This window comes from Lepidochelys olivacea (assembly GCF_965140295.1).
Source record: "Lepidochelys olivacea isolate rLepOli2 genome assembly, chromosome: 5".
NCBI classification, from domain to species: domain Eukaryota; kingdom Metazoa; phylum Chordata; order Testudines; family Cheloniidae; genus Lepidochelys; species Lepidochelys olivacea.
The window spans coordinates 42,059,408-42,079,831 of NC_140415.1; the positions used below are offsets into that span (position 1 = coordinate 42,059,408).

General features: G+C 39.6%; 1 protein-coding gene across 3 annotated transcripts in view; it reads right to left on the reverse strand.

The window, feature by feature from the left end:
• ADAMTS6 (ADAM metallopeptidase with thrombospondin type 1 motif 6) overlaps positions 1 to 20,424 on the reverse strand; it is a gene marked incomplete at its 5' end in the record, with an annotated part of 323,894 nt that overhangs the window by 60,833 nt on the left and 242,637 nt on the right. For all 3 annotated transcript variants that reach the window (XM_084627958.1, XM_084627957.1, XM_084627956.1), the window contains 2 exons: positions 15,250 to 15,388; positions 17,006 to 17,169. In XM_084627958.1, coding sequence (XP_084484084.1) covers positions 15,250 to 15,388; positions 17,006 to 17,169 — 303 coding nt within the window. The remainder of the gene's footprint in view (positions 1 to 15,249; positions 15,389 to 17,005; positions 17,170 to 20,424) is intronic.

Genomic DNA, 20,424 nt, shown 5'->3' on the forward strand with positions numbered 1-20,424 from the left:
TGCCAGAGAGACCCCCCCAATCCCACTGAATCTCACTGCACCCCAGCACCAAACTCCCAAAGAGACCCCCAAACCCACCGAATCTCACTGAACTTCCCAGGATCCCTTAAACTCACAGGATATATTTTATTTTATTGATTTTATGAGGCCTTTTGCTTCATTTAATAACAACAAACAGTAAAGTGGTTGTGACACCCTGACACCCCAATATTCACCACTGTCATGTACTTAGGATATGCCTTGTACAAAGTATGCCTTGTGATGTGTCATTCTAAAAGTCTTGATGTGCTAGACAGTAATATCTCATTGGATTGTATGTGCTGTCATTGTATGTGAAGTTATGAAGTTTGGCTATGTATGTGTTACTGAAACATGTCATGAGGTTGAAAACACCCGCAAGCAGCCTTTCAGGTATGACAGTAAAAAGGCCAAACAATGTTAATGGCTTATGGAGGAAATGCATATAAGCACAAGGATTACCCCAGGAACTGTGTACAATTGAAACCTCTCAGAGATAGCACTATACAATGGGAACTGTTTCACCCAGGTCACAGCAAAAGAGCTTTCCAGCAAGTGGGGAGAAGATATAAAAGGGGGAAAATGACATAATGGGGGCCCTCACTCTCCCTACAACAACACGCCTGGAAACACCTGAGGAACAAAGACTGCACTGTGGGAAGGGATGGTCCCAGGCTGGAAGGATTTTTAGCCTGTGTATGAAAACCTGGAAAAGCCAAGACAACTTTTGCCTTAAGAATCTGCCAGCCTGTTTATCACTCAGGGTGAGAATTTGCTAATTTATATCTTACCTATCTAGTGTGTTCAGATCAGTTTGCGGATTTTGATTATTTACTAAGGTAACATGTTTTGATCTGTTTGCTATCACTTATAATCACTTAAAATCTATCTTTTGTAGTTAATAAATTCATTTTGTTTTGTCTCTAAAACCAGTGTGAAACTCATACTTGGGGCAGAAAGCTGTTGCATGTTTCTCTCCACACTGAGGGAGAGGATGAATTTTATGAGCTTACACTATATAGTTCTGTGTGCAGCACAAGACGATACAATTTTGTGTTTACACTCGAGAGGGGGTATGCATTTGAGTGCTGGGCAACCCCTTAGCTGAGCTCTCTCATCCAGAGCTGATCTCAGCATCTGTGTGAATATAGCTGCAGCTGGGTGTGTTTCTACCTCTGTGTTGCTGGAAAGGGGCTTGAGAGCCTGTCACAGCAGCACAGAGTAAGGGAAACCCAAGTGGTGGGACAGGCGGGCTCAGTGATATCTCAGTTCCAAGTGGCACCCCAAAAGGTATCACAGAGGCATAATAGTTTCATAAACTAAAACTGAATATGATTCTTATGTAATATATGCATACAAAAATTGCCAATTTTCTGTATCAAGTGCATGAAAAATTATTTTGGTTGAGATTACGACAGACCCCCTCCCCCTTTTTTCATACCACTTTAAAGACAGTGCCTAATCATTCAGTCCTTTCAATTTCAATCGTACCTAGTTCTCAAGGATAGAGGGTGATGCTGTGCAGATGACATTTTTCACAAACGTCATAATTTTAAAAGAGAATTTTAAAATATTTTTGAAAACTAGCATGAAAACTTTTTAATGGTAAACTCATATTGCTATCAGTTTTACTAAATAAAGATATGTTTTTTTAAATATTAATATTAATTCTCACTGAAGACCAATCATCTGCTCCGAATTTCCTTCCTGCATTACATACATCTCTGTATAGCCCAAACTTGGCAAGTATGTGAAATTCATTTCTGAAGAATTGTTTAGTAGAAAAGCACTTTAAAACACTATAAACACAAAGCCTTACTGTGCTCAGCTTTCAATTCACTTTTATATCACCAGTGTTCTTTAGTCCTATATAGGTAATGTTTCATAAACCAAACAAGATATCACTCATCACTATCCACATAACGAAGACTCTTTAGTCCATTCCAAGCAGATGATCCAGATGAAGACTTGCTAGCGAAAACATAAGCTGATCCAGTTTGAAATATGCTATTCTGTAACACCTTGCACTACAGAATTTACTTTATGAATGAAGAATAAAGGTATGGATTAGGGACACTTTTTAAGCATTGCCACCTAACTACCGTACTATTAAAAATTTGCTCTCTGTTAAACAAAATTCAGCTTTTAACTTTTAACTGCAAAAACAATGGGAGAAAGCTAGAAATAGTAAACTTAAGCAACAGACAAGTCTAGTTTAGCTCTATGGGCCCTGAGAAATCTCTTTAAATTATCAACTCTTCCCTGAGTATATTACTTCTCTTAAAATAATCTGAAAAACATTGCTAAACAGATTCATTTAAACCCTTAGGGGAAGAATTACAAACAGTTAGACAGAAACACTGTGCTTTCAAATATACAGATTTATAGTTTATAAAAAAAGACATAAAATGTCCTCATAACTGGTCGGTGCAAGTCTAATAGAAAACAAAACTCTAGTAGTTTATTGACCATATTCCCTGGAGATTTGCAGAGGTTTTGCGGATTTCAATTCCAAATAGTCTGCATGACTTTCAGTGGCCAAATTTTAAATTACACAGGGCACCTTTTATTCTTAAATTAAAATTACAGGAATGTAGATGCTATATCTATTTTGAAGAGCCAAAAAATTGTGGTTTGCAATTGCAATGGTTAATTATAAAGATGCCACTACCAATACATGGTGAATTTTGCATCACTAAAACTATTGTATGCTGGTTAATCTAGACGTAGTTTTTGAGCTCTCTCATCAGATTACAAGATATTCTTCACAGAGCCAAACATACTTGCCCTCAGCAAAGAAAATGTATGTTTTATTTGTTCAGAGACAATTTTACTGTTCTGCTGAGGGCATGTAATAAAAACATAGTGGTCACCAGTCATTTAGCAAAGGAAGCAGCCAACAATCAATTTATTTATCACAGTACGTTGACTAAAAATTTCATATGCCATATGAAAAAAGAGCTTGTGGTGAGCTGCAAAGAAATGCTTGAAATAAAAACCAATGCTCAGCACACGTAGCAAATCCTGGATGATGAATACTCTCAGTTCCCTCTGTTCTATCCTCTTCTATTCTTCTCTCTCTGTATAAACTTGCATTGTCTAGTTGTGTACCCCACATTCTGCTGTTCAGTTCTCCAGTGTTCTCCTGTATTTTTGTCTTTATCTATTATGATACTTAACTGGCTCTCATTACCATAGTATCTGAGTGCCTCCCTAATATGTTTGGATGTTATTTGGACTTCCCCAGCTGGTAAATCTGCCTACAAGTTTACAGGGCCTCATTGTGCTGGGTGCACAACCACAAATGGAAATATTTGCAAGTACATCTAACCAATAGAGTTAGTGTACTTTGAGTGGTAATAGAGTATAGCAGTAAAAGTTCAAGGGGATGATCTATGAAGTGGTATCTGTTGCACAGTCTTAGACCAGCTATGTATTTTCATCTATAAGGTTTTTAATTACAAATGTTATTATGTAATGGATTTTAATGTGTGCCAAACAATGTCCATAATCAGAAGACATATGAATTTCTCCTTTTCTTTTCTGAGTTCAGAATCTTTACTAGGGATTGAGAGCAAGCTTTAACATATAACATGTAACAAAGCAAGGTGATAAAGTTTAGCTCTCCTTTACAAAAATTTTTACACAGCAACTAGAATAGTTATTGAGGGACAACCAACAAGGAAGTTAACTAGGAAAGAATACATGTAACTGAGTTTTACATAAGGTTCCCCATCACAAAAGCAATATTGCAGAGTCTCCTACCTGCTGTGTGGGAATAGCCCATATAAGGAAAAAAATAACCTAAAGATTATGAGTTCAAATTTGAAGGGAAACCCTCTTTTTTTTTTTTTTTTTTTTTTACAGAAAATGTTGAATTTAAAGTACAAAAAGAAAATGGAAAAAAACAGGTTGAAGAGCTGTGACAATATTTAGAGTAATAATGTAGCCACTCTCTTGGATTTCAAAGACTAAGAGCACTTTCTGAGGCTTTGTCTACACTACCGCAGTAAATTGACCTAAGTTACGCTACTTCAGTTACGTGAATAACTGATTCTAAGGTGCCACAAGTACTCCTTTTCTTTTAACAAAGTCGACATAGCTAGATCTACTCACCACAGTGTCTACACTGTGCTGTGTCAATGGGAGACATTCTCCCACTGACTTACCTTACACTCTTCTCGGGGAGCTGGAGTACAGGAGTCTATGGGAGAGCAGTCTGCCATCAACTTAGCAGGTCTTCACCAGACCCACTAAATCGACACTGCTGCATCGAGTAAGTATAGACAATCCCTGAGAGAAGGAAAGGTCAAGGGGGACATTAAATACCAAGGGAACCAACTATTGCTCTTCCTGTATATGAATCACTTGACTCAAACAAAAAGGAAAGAATTGGCTGGAATTAGGCAAGTTTTTATGAACAGATAATAAGCCCACTGGTCCTGTGTGATGGAGAGATTGGAGAGACAGGAGTGCAGGGACAACTCTGGGCCCAGGAAGCCCCAACCCAGGAGGCCATTTGATGGAGGGGGTTAAAAGGGAATCTCTTCAGCAGAGGAGGGTGGTAAGCAGAGAGAGATGGAGCTACATTCCCTGCTTCAAAGGGACTATGCCAGGAGGGTAGCCTCATGAGGGTGACTGCTGCATGAAGCTGGAACTTCCTAGCCTTGAGAGGCCCATGAGCTGGGTCATAAGGGCCAATCACAAGCCATGATACATCCAGAGGGACAGAGCGGTAGGAAGAGACCCAGGGGAGGATGTTAGGTGCACTGCAGGTAGCAGACGGTTTCCTTACAGTGCCCAAGAGGATCCCTGGGTCATAAACCACTGCTGTGGGAGGGCATCGGATCTCCTGTCCCCTACATCTAGGTGGGGCTGCTACCATAGTCTCTAACTGCTAGTCAGGGGCTTCCCTGCTCATACCCTGTCTTTGGCTAAATTCAGGAGGATATAAAAATAAATCTCAGATTTGATACAGTATCTGTTAATAATTTCCAGGAAAAAAATAAAGAACTCCTTAGGAATTTATACTGAGGATTCAGAGAGAAAGAGAGTACTGAATAAATTACATTTAATGAGACATTTACATTTATTAAAAAGCTTTCTGAAAAACAGGATGGGTAAACAAAGAGAAAGAAGACAAACAGGAAGAACAGGGTTGTAAATAGAGGGAATTTTTATACTAAGGTTATGGTGAATAACATAATGAGGCACGGTGCAGAGAAGACTCTGATACAAAATATGGTCCAAATTCTGCCCTGTTTCATAACCTATTGAAATCAATACAAATGCACAGATTGTAAATCAGAGCAGAATTTAGCATTATGAATACAGAGCAAATTACAGTACTTGAAAGGTTACTTGAAGTATGTATGAACCAATTTGTTCAAAATAAGAATCTTTTGCCCAAAACTCAAAAACTGAAAACTTGAGCCTTAAAAAAGTTTAGATAGCTTCTTCATTTCGCCTGTAATTTTTTGTTTTTATGCTCTGCACCTTCTGGTCCAGATAGAAGGGAAATAAGAAGTGCCAGAAATATAATTAGAATCCATTTCTTGTGACATTTCCATCACAGTTTTGAAACTCAATAGGTGTGAATAGCTCAGATAAGATTCAGATAAACACTTTTTCCTCTCAGCAACCAAATCTTCTGAGTTTTGTTCTTTCCTATTTACTGAACTGTTCCAACACTATCTACTGGACTTGATGCAGAAAATACTGGGTGAAGTGAAGCTGGTCGGGAAATTTTCAATGAAACATGTTTCATTAGAAAATGCTGATTCATCAACATCAAAACTTTTCATAGGGAACATAACATTCCAGATTTGACTAAACTTTGTCAGGAAAAGTTTATCAGATCCAGAATGAAATTGCTGGTCAAAATATGTGAGTGTGTGAGACAGCATTGTTCCAGAATAGCCAATAGCCTGGTGGATAGGGTATTTACTTGGGATGTGGGAAACTCACCTTCAACTCCCTACCCTGAATCAGGCAGCCACTAGGCTGACAGACATGGTCTCTCTCTGTCTCAGTAATGTCTCCTACCAAAGCTCTTCCATTTTGTATAAGTCATTAAATATTCATTGGGCCAGGCAGAGAGACTAACTTTACAGCTCAGTGATTAGGGCATTCACCTGGGATATGGGAGACCTGGCTTTTTCTGGAGGGGTTGTCTCTCACTCCTATATTTTGACCAGAAATTCTGTCCTAGAACTCCCATATCACAGGTTAGTGATTTAACCACTGGGCTATAGAGTCAGACTTTCTCTCTGGCTCAGTAAATATCTCTTGTTGGAGTTGTTCCATTTTGTATAACTAAATATTCAGTAGGCCAGAGCAAGACTGACACTATAGCCCAATTCTTAAGGCACTTACCTGGGATATAGAAGACCCAGGTTCAGGTCACAGTGCCCATAAGCATTAGATATTGAGAGCATTAGATATTGATTATTCAGGGCTCTCAGATTTTCAATGCACACTGATTGACTTTGGCCTCTGCTCAAATTGCCCTGAAATTTCCTGATGTTTATTCATGTTCAGCTGTATATATATCCTGAAGGTTGTATTTGTGGATATGTAGGTTATGGATAGTTTGCATATGATACCAATTGTTGGTATCACTCTGTATATTTGGAAAATAGTATGTAATTGGATTCAATTAAAATAGAACTTATAGCTGAAATAATTTCATTCACAGAACAACCTCATTATGTTCCCGATTCAGGACAGCAGTTCATAGACTCATAGACTTTAAGGTCAGAAGGGACCATCATGATCATCTAGTCTAACCTTCTCCATGTTGCAGGCTACAGAACCTCCCCCACCCACTCCTGAAATAGACCCCTAACCTCTGGCTGAATTTCTGAAGTCTTCAAATCATGGTTTAAAGACTTCAAGTTACAGAGAATCTACCATTCACGCTAGTTTAAACCTGCAAATGACCTGTGCCCCATGCTGCAGAGGAAGGTGAAAACCCCCAGGGTCTCTGTAAATTTGACCTAGGAGAAAATTCCTTCCCAACTCCAAATACAGTGATCAGTTAGATCCTGAGCATGTGGGCAAGACCCACCAACCAGACACTTGGGAAAGAATTCTCTGTAGTAACTTAGAGCCCTCCCCATCTAGTGTCCCATGACTGGCCATTGGAAATATTTGCTAATGGCAGTCACAGATGAGCTACATGTGATTGTAGGCAGTCTCATCATACCATCTCCTCCATAAACTTATTCAGATCAGTTTTGAAGCCAGTTAGGTTTTTTGCCTCCAGTGCTCCCTGGCTGTTCCAGAACTTCACTCCTCTGATGGTCATCAACCTTTGCCTAATTTCAAGCCTTAACTTGTTGATGGCCAATTTATAGCCATTTGTTCTTGTCTCCATATCATTAGATATTGATATTGATTATTCAGGGCTCTCAATATCTCAGATTTTTCTTGTCTCCATATTGGTGCTTACCTTAAATAACTCCTCTCCCTCCCTGGTATTTATCCCTCTGATGTATATATAGACAGCAGTCCCCTCAGCCTCCTTTTGGTTAGCTAAACAAGCTAAGCTCTTTGAGTCTCCTCTCATAAGATAGGTTTTCCATTCCTTGGATCAACGTAGTAGCCCTTCTCTGCACCTCTTCCAGTTTGAATTCATCTTTCTTAAACACGGGAGACCAGAATTGCACACAATATTCCTGATGAGGTCTCACCAGAGCCTTGTATAATGGTACTAATTCTTCCCTGTCTCTACTGGAAATACCTCACCTGATGCATCCTAGGACTGCCTTAGCCTTTTTCATAGTCATCCTGTGATCACCCAATATACCCAGTTCTTTCTCCTCCTCTGTCATTTCCAACTGATATGTCCTCAGTTTATAGCAAAAATTCTTGTTGTTAGTCCCTATATGCATGACCTTGCACTTTGCACTGTTAAATTTCATCCCATTTCTATTACTCCAGTTTACAAGGTCATTCAGATCTTCTTTTATGATATTATGGTGCTCTTCTATATTAGCACACTCCCACTTTTTGTGCCAAGGTCAGTAATAAAAAGGTTAAATAAGATTGGTCCCAAGACCGATCCCTGAGGAACTCCACTAGCAATCTGACAGTTCACCTTTCAGTATGACCTGTTGTAGTCTCCTCTTTAACCAATCCCTTAACCACCTTGCAATTCTCATATTAATCCCCATCTTCTCCAATTTAACTAATAATTTCCCATGTGGATCTGTATCAAATGCCTTACTGAAATCCAGGTAAATTAGATCGACTGCATTTGCTTTGTCTAAAAAATCAGTTATCTTCTAAAAGAAAGAGATCTGGTTTGTCTGGCACAATCTACCTTTTGTAAAATCATGTTGTATTTTATTCCAATTCCTGTTAACCTCTATGTCCTTAACTACTTTCTCTTTCAAAATTTGTTCCAAGACCTTGCGTACAACTGAGGTCAAAGTAACAGGCCTGTACCTTCCTGGATCACTTTTTTTCTCTTTCTTAAAAATAGGAACTATATTAGCAATTCTCCAGTCATACGGTACAACTCCTGAATTTACAGATTCATTAAAAATCCTTGCTATTGGACGTGCAATTTCATGTGCCAATTCCTTTAATATTCTTGGATGGAGATTATCTAGGTTCCCTGATTTAGTCCCATTAAGCTGTTTGTCCTCATTCCCATTAGCCACCCTGTCACTACCCCTAAACTCTTCATTAGCCTTATTAAGCATGTGCTTAACTCTAATCATGTGCTTAAATCTCAGTGACTCGGATACAGTGAAACACTGACTTTAATGGGACTTAAGTACATGATTAATGTTAAGTATCTGCTTAAGTTCTCTCATGACTAGTGATACTTTCATGAATTGGGACCTATATGATGAGTTTAACTATAAGTAGATTTGCAATATGCATACTGCATTGTATTGAAATAATCTGGGATTTTCATTCCACTGCTTTATAAACTATTTAACTGTATATCATCTCTTTAATGGGTTTCAAATATTTGCAGATATAATATGAGAAGTTCATAATGGTTGTCTAATTATTTATCTTTTTATTCATATCTAACCCTATATACATATTGGAATTGTAGCTGATTTTCAAAAATCATAGAAGAAAAGTTAAAATTTAGAAAGATGCTTTAAATTTTTCTTTAGGAAAGAAGAGAGAATCTTTCCAGATAATACATATTATATGTTTCTACTCTTAAAACAAGGGCACATTTAAAAACAATTGACTTGATGAATAACAATTTTCAGGAAAACTGTGGAATGCTGTCGCCTTCCACCCTAAAAAAATCAAAAGGAACAAGGATAAATTTTGCCCCTCCTTCCTATTCCAAGAACAGTTTGAGTTTCTGTTGTTTCCCAGAGTTAAAATCTGCATGGCTGAGAGGTGTTCTGGCAGGTGTGGTGCTGAAGAGAAGTTGCTGACTAGTCAATGTCAGTTCCTTTGCACAACACAACATTGTGACTCTCTCTGGGTGAGGGAAAGGTAGGGAACACAGTCCAGGGGGAAAGGATATGTGGGAGGAATAACTGAATTGTTAATGCAGTTGCAGCCAAAGGCTACATAAATGGAGTGTATTTAAAACTGTAATGGATGTTTCTTTATGGAAAAAACAGAATGTAAGGGCTTGTCTACATATACAGCACTCAGCACTTAGTGAAGACACTACCTACATCAACGGGAGAGTTTCTCCTATTGGCATAGGTACTCCACCTCCATGAGAGGTGGTAGCTATGTCGATGGGAGAAGCCCTCCTGTCAACATAGTGCTGTCTACACTAGGAGTTTGGTCAGTATAACAGCATCATTAACATTCAGGGGTGTGGATTTTCCCCATCACTGAATGACACAGTTATACTGACATAAGTCTGTAGTGTAGACCAAGCCTAAGTATCTTGGATACTTATACGACACTATCTCTTTTTACTATCATAAAGTAAAGAAAGAACATGGTGGAGCAGATCCTCAGTTGGGGCAAACTGTCACAGGTCTATGGAACTATAACAACCTACACCAGATGAGAATCCATCCCAGTGAGTCTTGGTGAGGCTGCAACTCTATTTTCAACTTGTCATTTTGTGCTTACCTACTGTTTTACACAAAGCTTCCAACACATCTTTTGTAATGTACAGGTCCCACAAGCGTGGTAGCTGAGGCTTAACTCTGAAATAGTTCACTGTTATGACTTTGGTTTAGCCCGTTAGGACTATACTGTCAAAGGTATAGTGAGTAAATTAGGAAATCAGAACATGCATGCAGCTGAATTATAGAGGTAATTTTTAAAACTGCTGCAAAAATTCATGTGTGTATCCAGTCACTCCTGCACCAAGCAACATGGGTAAAGAGGATGCACTTCCTGCCCAACAAAGAAAGTGTTTGAAGGACTAGTCCCAAAGAAGATAAACAGAATACTACACAGAAAAATTCTAAATATGAAACCAACAAAACCCTTGATAAAAATGTTCAAAGATGTTATTTAACTGTGTAATGAATGGGCTAAAATGGACGTCATAGAGGAGCTTGTTCCACACCTGAGGCCATCATAACAAAGACACAATCACCTTTATCTAAGGTTTGACTGGAATTTCTAAAAGGTGAATGACATCAAAGCACATATAGAACATGGGCCATTTGTATGGTATATATTAGAATAAATATAAGCAGAAAAGCCTCTATTCACTAATTTTTGCTGTTTGCGTCCTGGTTTTTGGATTCTAAGATCCTTGAAAAAATCATAATCCTTAACATCTTTCATTCTAGAATCTCACAGCACGTAAGCCATCCCACCCTACCCACCCTAATGAATGGGAAGGTTGCATTATTTGCCAAGGTTAAACACACTGAGCTGAGACTCTTGACTCCAAGTAATCTATTCTAACCAGCAGCATTGTCTACGTCACCGAGCAAACAAGTGTTTTGGACCACAGCAGCAATTCAAAGAGGAAAATTAGAAATAAAAAAGTTGTAAGAGGTATTCCAAGATTGTTTCCTACAGTATATCCTTTAGTGTTTTATCCAGTTCAACTTTAAATGATTCATGCAACCTTCGCCTAGGAGTATTTATGAATGATAGGTGTTAAGTATACACATTTCATAGGCCATAACCTCAGGACCCACTCTGGGTCCTTTGTACCATTCTGGAAAGCCACCCTCATAAGGCATCTGGAGATTCCCTTGGCATGGGATAATTCCTGGCTGGCATACAGTCAGCTCAGGGGGGCCAACCTGTGACTCCAGAGCCGCATATGGCTCTTCAGAGGTAATATGCGGCTCCTTGCATAGGCGCTGACTCTGAGGCTGGAGCTACAGATGCTAACTTCCCAATGTGCTGTGGGATGCTCACTGCTCACCCCCCTGCTCTGCCCCAGGTCCTGCCACCACTCCACCCTTCCCCTGCCCCTGAGCCCGCCATGCCCTCGCTACTTCCCCCGCCTCACCAGAGCCTCCTGCGCAGTGCGAAACAGCTGATTGCGGTGGCCAGGAGGCATGGGGAGAGAGGGGAGGCACTGACTGGTGGGGCTGCCAGTGGGTGGGACATGCTGGGAGCTGGAGGGGGGTAGTGGATGGGGGGCTGCTGACATATTACTGCGTCTCCTTGGCAATGTTCATTAGTAAATTCTGGCTCCTTCTCAAGCTCAGGTTGGCCACCCCTGAGTTAGCTCTATACCAGCCCCTTTAGCACAGTGGTTTTCAATCTATTTTAATTTGTGGACCCCTACAAAATTTCAAATGGAGGTGCAGATTTCCTTTGGAAATCTTAGACATAGTCTGTGGAACCCCTGGGGTCCATGGACCACAGGTTGAAAATCACGGCTTTAGCATACAGGGCATACTGGAGGTGTGGCCGGAGCGCCTTGTGCTCCAGCAATCCTTGGCTACATAATGCCCACAGGGGACTGTTACCAGCTTGTGTAAATTAAAGCACCCTGTTCTAATTTATACTCCCAGACTTGGAGGAGTGTAAAGATGGCTTTAAGCCTTGGTCACCTTTCCTCCCTTTCTCAAGGCTCCCCCACTCTCACGCCTCTCCACCCCTTCCCCTGATGCCTCCCTGCCCACCACTCACTCCTTTCTTCCCGAGGCCCCCCCACCTGCCGTTCGCTCCTTCACTGTTGCTCTGGGCCAAGGTAGGACAAGGCAATGAAACTGAGACCAGGGAGCTTGTCTCTCTTGTGCTGTCAAGGATATCCCCTTCTGGCACCCATGTAATGGAGGAAGCTGTCTGATTCAAATGTGGAGGGAATAAAAGCTTTTGTAACCATAACTCAGCTCCCTTGTGTGTATCCATGATGATACGGTCTTTAATTATAGCATCACATGCCTTTTTTCCACAGGACGCCTGCCTTATTCAGTACACAGGATGGATCTGCTCTGGGGATGAATTCGGGTTGTGTTGTAAAGCAGGCTGTTGTCTGTAAGACCCCTGCCTCCTTTATTCAGAGATTGGAAAGTATGTAGTAAATTAGGTAGAGGGTTCCTTTCTGGAACAGAAAGAAGGGTCTTGTGATTAAGACAGTTGAATGGGGGGCCTGGAGAATTGGATTCCATCCCTGCCTCTGCCACAGAGTTGCTATATGATGCTGGGCAAGTCAGAGGTGGTCACCAATTGTGTGTCCTTCATTTTCTGGGTGCCCAACATGAGATCCTGGGGCCCAATTTGCAGAAGTTCTGAGCACACACAATTGCAACTGAAGTCCATGTGCTTCAGTATATAAAGTGCAATATAATGCTAAGTACTCTGAAAAATCAGGTCCTAGGCATCTCAAATTGGGAACCCAGAAATAGAGGATACTTTTGACCTTAATCTCTCTGTGCCTCAGCTCCCCATCTTTAAAATGGATATAATACCTCCTCCTTTCCTCATGGGGTTTTTGTGAATATTAATTCATGGGTTTGAATCACTCACGTACCATAGTGATGAGTGCCATAGAAAAGCCTATGAGGAAATTTATAATTTGGTCATCATAACAGGGTTTGAATAGTGTGCAGTAAAAAAGACTAGGGCCACACACTGAACAATGAGGATAAAACAAAATATTGAATAGCTGCTTGTTAACTGAGCACTGTCCACCCTATACACTGAATGAGGAAAGAATCCTGTGGAAAAAATGGCACAAGATCATGTTAATTAAAGACTATACTATAACGAATACACACAATAGGCCAAATTAAGGTTGCACGAGACAATGAATGCTATAAAATAACCAAAGCCACATAGTGTTTCTAGGATTTTTCCATACTTCCTTTTTTTTCCAGCCTATTTTTTTCAGTTACAATATCTCACTCACTTCTCTTTTTCCCTGATTCAGCCTCTTTTTTTTAATTGAGTATCCCTGTCTTCTATTGGTGTATAGCAAAAGGTGTTTCATAAACTGCAGTAAAAAACAATTCACATGGAAAAGCAGATAGTTTCTATATGAATTATAGCTACAGTGAAACAATTATTCCCTGAACAGGGTCCTCATTTTCTTCAAGAAAATCAGTCACTACAGCACTTTCTCACATTAAACTGAAAGAATGGAGAGAGAAGAGTCTGGTTGTAGTCACCATTAACTACTTAAAAAGAGACTTTTGTGTTAAGGTAAACTTTCACATTCATAATAAATTCATTTAATTTTCAATTTTTCATACATTGTTTACAGATTAAATACTAATATTTTAGCATCATTAATTAAACAAAGATCTGCTCCTTCACAGCCAATCTCTTGCTCCCATATAGTAATGAATTTGTGACATTACAATCATTTCCATGACAAAAGGCTCTGGAGTGAAATCTTGGCCCTCCTGAAGTCAATGGGAGTTTTGCCAATGACATCAGTAGGGCCAGGATTTCACTCACTATGTCATAAACATGGGATTTGCCATCACTTGCTGCCTCCTAATGCTTGGAACTGCTTTTCTATCCTAAGGAGATAGGTATTCTACCTCTTTCTTTGAACTTCCTCCTTAAAACTTAATTCTTCTACAAGACTCACAAATGCTAATGCAGATCACTAAAAATTCTGTCACTCACCTATTATGCAACAAAAAAACCCCATGACAAATGAACAACAAAAAAGACAGTACGTTAGCACCATCCTCTAGATCTCCCAGTGTATTTTTGTCTCAAATATTTTTCTAGTTAGCAGGAGAGGATCTGTAGCTTTCTTTGTGTCCTGTGCAATGCTGAGCATACTGTTGGAATGTAAACAATAAACAAGTAATAATAACTACCTCAGGATCTAGCAGAATGATACTGTGAGGGAGAAAGCTCTAAATACAAAAACCTTGATTAGCAAGAAAAGGAACTTAAGTACTTGGATTTGAGTTCAATTTAAAAAAAATTCCCCCCTCCTCCCAGCATTAGTCACCCTTAAATTAAAATGAAGCATTTCCCTTGATATAGGGACATACACTACCAAGGTCCAGGGATGGATTTAAAAATCTTATTCTCTTGTCTTCTGAAACTGATGTGTGTGGTGGAGGCGATGAATTTAGTCTCCAGAGAGAAGAAAGATGCTGCTCACACAGCACTTCTACTCACCAGTCCATGCAGCAGCAATGGTGTTGGCTTTGAAGGAAGCCAACTGTCCTGCTTTCCCAGCCAGAGGTAAAGAATTGCATTGGTGGCCACTAGAGGGAGGAGGATTAGGAATACAGTAAATTGTGGGCAAAAGGCACCCATGATGAACTCACATGGGACAACCCACAAATCCCCCACCACTGCCAATAGCCAATGGATCTCAGATACTGCTATGGGCTGGGAAGTATCATCCAGTAGTGAAATATCTACTACTGAAAAGCTGCCAGTATGCATCCTTAACTTTGGTGGTTGGAGGATAGGAGGGCCTGCCTAAGATCATATGAACTACATCCCTCTTCCCTTTGTTACAGATACCTTATATTTGCCTTCTGAGTCTTGTTTATTTCCTTACTTAAAACTTCAGATGTCTTTTATCAAGAAAGCTCCTGTGAAAAGCTAGCATGCCAGCTTCAAGAGAGTCTCAGGAGAAGCACCAGCCGACAGACACTCACTGTGCCAAGAAGTACTGTATTTAATCAACAAATCTGTACAAATTATATGAAGTTGAAAATAAACAAAATACAATGTGATAATCAAAATAAACTTTCTTTCACTAAATTAAGGCTTGAAGCAGACCTGAAATAAATGTTTTCAATTAGTTACCTAAACAAATATGAGGCAATGTATATTTTGTAATTCAACTGACCCTTCAGCTTGATTGCCTGATATGTGTCTTACCTCCAGCACAAGTGGCAGAACATTCTGACCAAGGCAAGTGATTCCATGCAAAGCCAACTTCATTGTCTCCACTGCCAGTACGAGAGATGGGAACATTGAATTTATACCTTATCCCCAAATTCTGTTCCTGTAGCAGAATCTGCAGTTGAGAACAACTAGTTATACTATTAAAATATGCAAGCAGAGAGCAACTACAATGACATTTAATCTAGGTATGTATTATGTCTTGTAGAGGGGGAAAATGTCATAAAGCAAGCCACAATAGTTCTTGCAGGTATTCCCAAAAGAAATCTGGACTAATTTTTAAAACACACACACACACTGATTTTTTCCATTGTGTAAGGTGAGTTTTTTTCTTTCAATTTTTTTTCTTACCAGCAAAATTTGTTTCTGACATATTAACAATTCTAATCTTCTGGGCCTCATTAAGTTAAATTACTTCATGGAGGTGTCAAGACCAGATAATATTAAGGGACTTTATTGTGGCTGACCCTTGTAGGTGTGCAAAAATCTTCAAACCCCCATCTTGAGCTCTTTTGCTGGGACTATCCACAACGTGGCTGGGTAACTAATAAGACCCTTACCTGGTTAGGGCTTCTACATACTACCACAATATCAATATTACAATAATACTCCAATCTGGCATCAGTAATGGCACTAACTTCCAATAGGGAGACACAGGAGGGTGGAGCTATTTCCCCAACACTCACAGTACAAGGCAGTAGTGTGGCTGGGCACATGGGAAGAGTGTACACTGGTTCCTTTTACAGACTGGCAGAGCTCCTGCTGCAGGTACAACACCACGTATCACCACGTGAAACCATCAATAATTCTTCTTGTGGTTCCTGCTGTAGCACAGTACTTCCACATGCCACCTGCTCAATACAGTGCTGTGCCTTCAAGGCAATCTAGCTCTGAATCTCCAACCTGACATTTTTTATTGCTGCTGCTAACATCTACAGTATATGTTAACAAAAGCAGCCTGGATGAGTCTCAGAGATATTTCTCACCTCACCATGCCTCCAGTTATAAATTATTTTGAGGCATATGCTCCCCTCTGTGAGAGAGCAAAATGGTGGATAATCTTCAGTAGGGAAGTTACTGGTGCTGAGCTGATGAGAAAAGTAGTTAATGCAGTAGGCACCTCCTCTCCACATAACCACTTCTAGCCTCTCCACAGCTACCAAAGGCAAAACGGGCGTCACATTGTTGGGAGCGTGGCCAGGTATGTCCACAGTCAGGGAATTTACTATGGGCCAGACCATGATATCTCACACCATAATTAGACCCACTGAAATCAACAGGGCTACTTCTGGAGTAAGTTATTACCTGTTGTGAATAAGGGCATCAGAATACTGTCCAATGAAATTGTCATATAACTTGCCTTATACTTTCATACGTCACCAACAGGTGTGACCACACCATATATCCAGTTTTCTATTTATGTTGCCATTACTGTGAGGACCAGGAAGCAAATGAAACTAGGAGGGATCCCCACTATGGCCTGAGGATTTCCACTGATATTTTCTGTAGATCTCCTGGCAGTACAATAGTTTGTTGTTAGCTTTCTTCCTTATCACCATAGCTATCCCATCAGTTTTGGGAACAGAAAGAGGTGAGTGGGAGGGTATCTCAAAGTGCAAGAACTAGGCAAGCACTACTTCTCTTCCATGCAATTTTACTCAGTTTATTGCCCCCTGTTACTTGGAACATAAAATCATGTTTGAGTTCAGAAATATATTCATTATAACATTACCATGACTATGAGATTTTCTGAAGTAGGGCCTAAAGCTTCCAAAGATTCAGGTTCCTCTGTTGGCCTCTTGTAATGAAAAGCTGTCCCAGCAACATCAAACTTTCTAGGCCAGTCAATAGTCCAGGCACCATTAATATAGTAGTCATCCTCTTCAGATTTTAAAGCTTAAAAAAAAATACAAGCCACCTAAAAATTGGAAGCAGCATTTATAATAGAGAAGCCATTGCAAATGAAACTACTAATGTGACAGAAGTATGTGTACTTTAGTTCTATATCACTGGTTTCAAAGTAGTTTAAAACCTACTTTTCCTTTTGGCAGAATGACCGAAGTGTGGCTCATGGAGATCTACAATACTGACTTTGGCTATCATCTCCAGTAGGCAGGTGTGATCTGCAGAGGCTACAGGTATCAGCAAGAACAGGCCATGCAAATCGAGATATGGTGGTGCATGCTAGAACTTGTATCAATAGGCTGTGCTCTCTGTACTACACCTGCAATCTGCTCCATTATATGCAAATTAGATTTACCTCTTAAATGTATGAGTTGCAATGTACCCTTCAGTTGAACAACATTTTGATACCCCTGCCTTTTGGAGTGTGGGACATGCAAACCTTGTGGGCACAATAAAAGTGTGTGTGTGTTGGAGCAAGGAAGAGGCACTATGAGTTTCAAAGCTGGTTCCCAAGCAATTCTTACTTCCTTATCTTTGACCCTTTGTATTCTGCTTTAGAAGCATGTACCCAGAAAGACAATAATGTTCAAAATCAGAAAACCCTGCACATTTCCTAGATGATTTCTCAGTGATTCTGTTCTGAGGTCAGGTAGCATGGAAGATAGATATGTATTAAATCAAACACAAAAGTGTGACCAGCTCTCAGATTGAGTCTTAGAACTAGTCAGTTGGTTATGCTGCTCCAAGCAAACATACAAATTCAATCACAGTTCATTATTACGGTTATACAGAATATTTACATTGTAATAATTGTATGAATATCAATAACTGAAAATCATTTATATCAGCAAGAAATTAGTAATAAATACCAACAGTTTAATCAAACTATAAAATTTAGAAAACCAAACACTGGTAAGCTATTACTTTTTCCAATATAATTTGTTAAGCTGCCATTGTCAACATGGCACGTGACGAAAACAGCACTGCAGGTTGCATATCTATTTCTGATTCAACAGGTTATGGAAATTTCAGAAGACTGCAATCATATTTAGAGCAGCTTGAAATAAAAATTTAGTTTGATGGACAAATAAAATATTATTAGCTTTTTTATAATCTTCATCAGCTTGTTAAGGGTAGTCTTGCAGATTCTATTCAAGGGCAGATATTTGACTTTTTCCTTTATCAAAAAGATTCCTTTTTTGGTTTCTAAAATATGAAATGGACTTTGGGAAGCTTACAGACTTTACTCTGAATGCTCTTTTATGTATACTATTGGCTCTGAGGTGGCACTAAGCATTCTCTCTCTCAGGTACTTGGCTGGCTTGTTCTTGCTCACATGCTCAAGATCTAACTGATCACTATATGTGGGGCCAGGAAGGAATTTTCCCCCACGTCAGGTTGGCAGTGACCTTGGCGATTAAATCTTCCTCTGCAGCACGTGACTGCAAGTCACTTGCCAGCATTCTCTGCGTATGTCTCACTTAATCATTTCCCTGCCATTGCAGGGGCCTCAGGCACTGATGTACTTTGGTCCCTCCTATTCTCTGCCTGGGGCACATAGTAGTCTAGTCTCCTGTAGACTGTAATACTTTAGTCTAATGTAGGTTGTTGGGTTTAGCGAGTGGGTTCTTGGTGGTGTTAGTGGCCTGTGATACACTGGAGGTCAGACTAGATGATCTGGTGATTCCTTCTGGCCTTAAACTCTATGACACTATGATCTCTTTGGTTAAGGTAATAAAGAAGACTACTCAATTTTTTGGAATTCATATCTGCTTCTGTAACCAAAGTTTGTGGATATTGGCAAAATTCAAGACCAAGCCATGGATCTTTAGTCAGAGACAAAACATCTATTGACCTTAATAGGGAGAGAATTTAGGATTTGTCTTATAGATTGCAAGAGTGAGGAATTATACAAGTAACCATCACAGGCCAAATTTTGTTCTAATATACCTCAATATAAATCTCACTCTAGTGACTTCATTGAACGTTACTCTGAAATTACACATGTAACTGAGAGAAGAATTTGGTCCTCAAACTTTCACTCTTCTAGGGTTCCTGGGTTTACTCCTGACTGTATGTGATGGGGCACTGATACCAGGGAAACATGTATGTGAAAAGAGAGTGATATGTAGCAGGAAGGGATGGATGGTGGTGTGTCACCAGGAAAGGGACCAGAGTCTCCTCACAAACTTCCATTAATTCCCAAACTGTGCTGAACCACCATCAAACTCATCAGGTAGAGGAGAGAACAAGCCATGCTATTGTACAATACTAGAGGAAGGGAGCAGGGCTTCTTGCTAGTTATCTATTTTGAGTAAGTGTATGAAAAATTATTAGACTAAAGCTTGGTATTAGAATATTGGTCAGAATTTGGCCTCAGCAGAAACTAAATTTCCGGAATCTTAATTTTTATCCACTCTAACTTCAAAAAATCCAATCAGGTTAAATTAACAAGACAGGACATTTAAACATGAAAACTACTGCACAAACATCAAAGAACTAAAATAAACCTCTCTGCAAACTATTTTATATGGATTTTTTTTATTTGTTTAAAAAAATAAAACCAGAAAGCTTTCTCCTAACAGATTTTAAAACAGATTTGTCAATAAAAATAAATATATTTTTCCATATAATTTTCCCATTGTTGCATATGAGACAATTTTTTTCAAAAGGGATGAGGTTCTGTGCAATTTTGCATTTGCAAAATGAATTGCAGTAGCTAAGAAAACTAGTTTCCCTTCTGTCGGATATGTACCCTCAATCATGGAGTTAGAGATGCAAGAACCTGGTTTGTACTCAATTGTAATTGCAGTAACATGAGTACAGATTTTACAGGTACAAAGCTGACCCTGTGAAAATGTGGTTCTTAATATGAAATGGCTGTGACAGGATATCCTGTGACCTTCATTCCTCTGCTTGAAATATGCAGTGTTGTTGTAGCCATGTCGGTCCAACGATATTAGAGAGACAAAGTGGATGAGGTAATATCTTTTATTGGACCAACTTCTGTTGGTGAGAGAGACAAACTTTCGAGCTTACACAGAGCTCTGCTTCAGGCAGAAGAAGCTTGACACCTTGTCTCTCTCAGCAACCAAAGCTGGTCCAATAAAAGATATTAACTCATCCACCCTGTCTCTCTGCTTGAAATGTCAGTTATAAGCTATAGATGCTATTTCACCAGCAACACAACTTTTTGGTGGAGGAGGGAGGAGAAAGGAGGGAGAGTAGTATAATAAGTGTAATAAA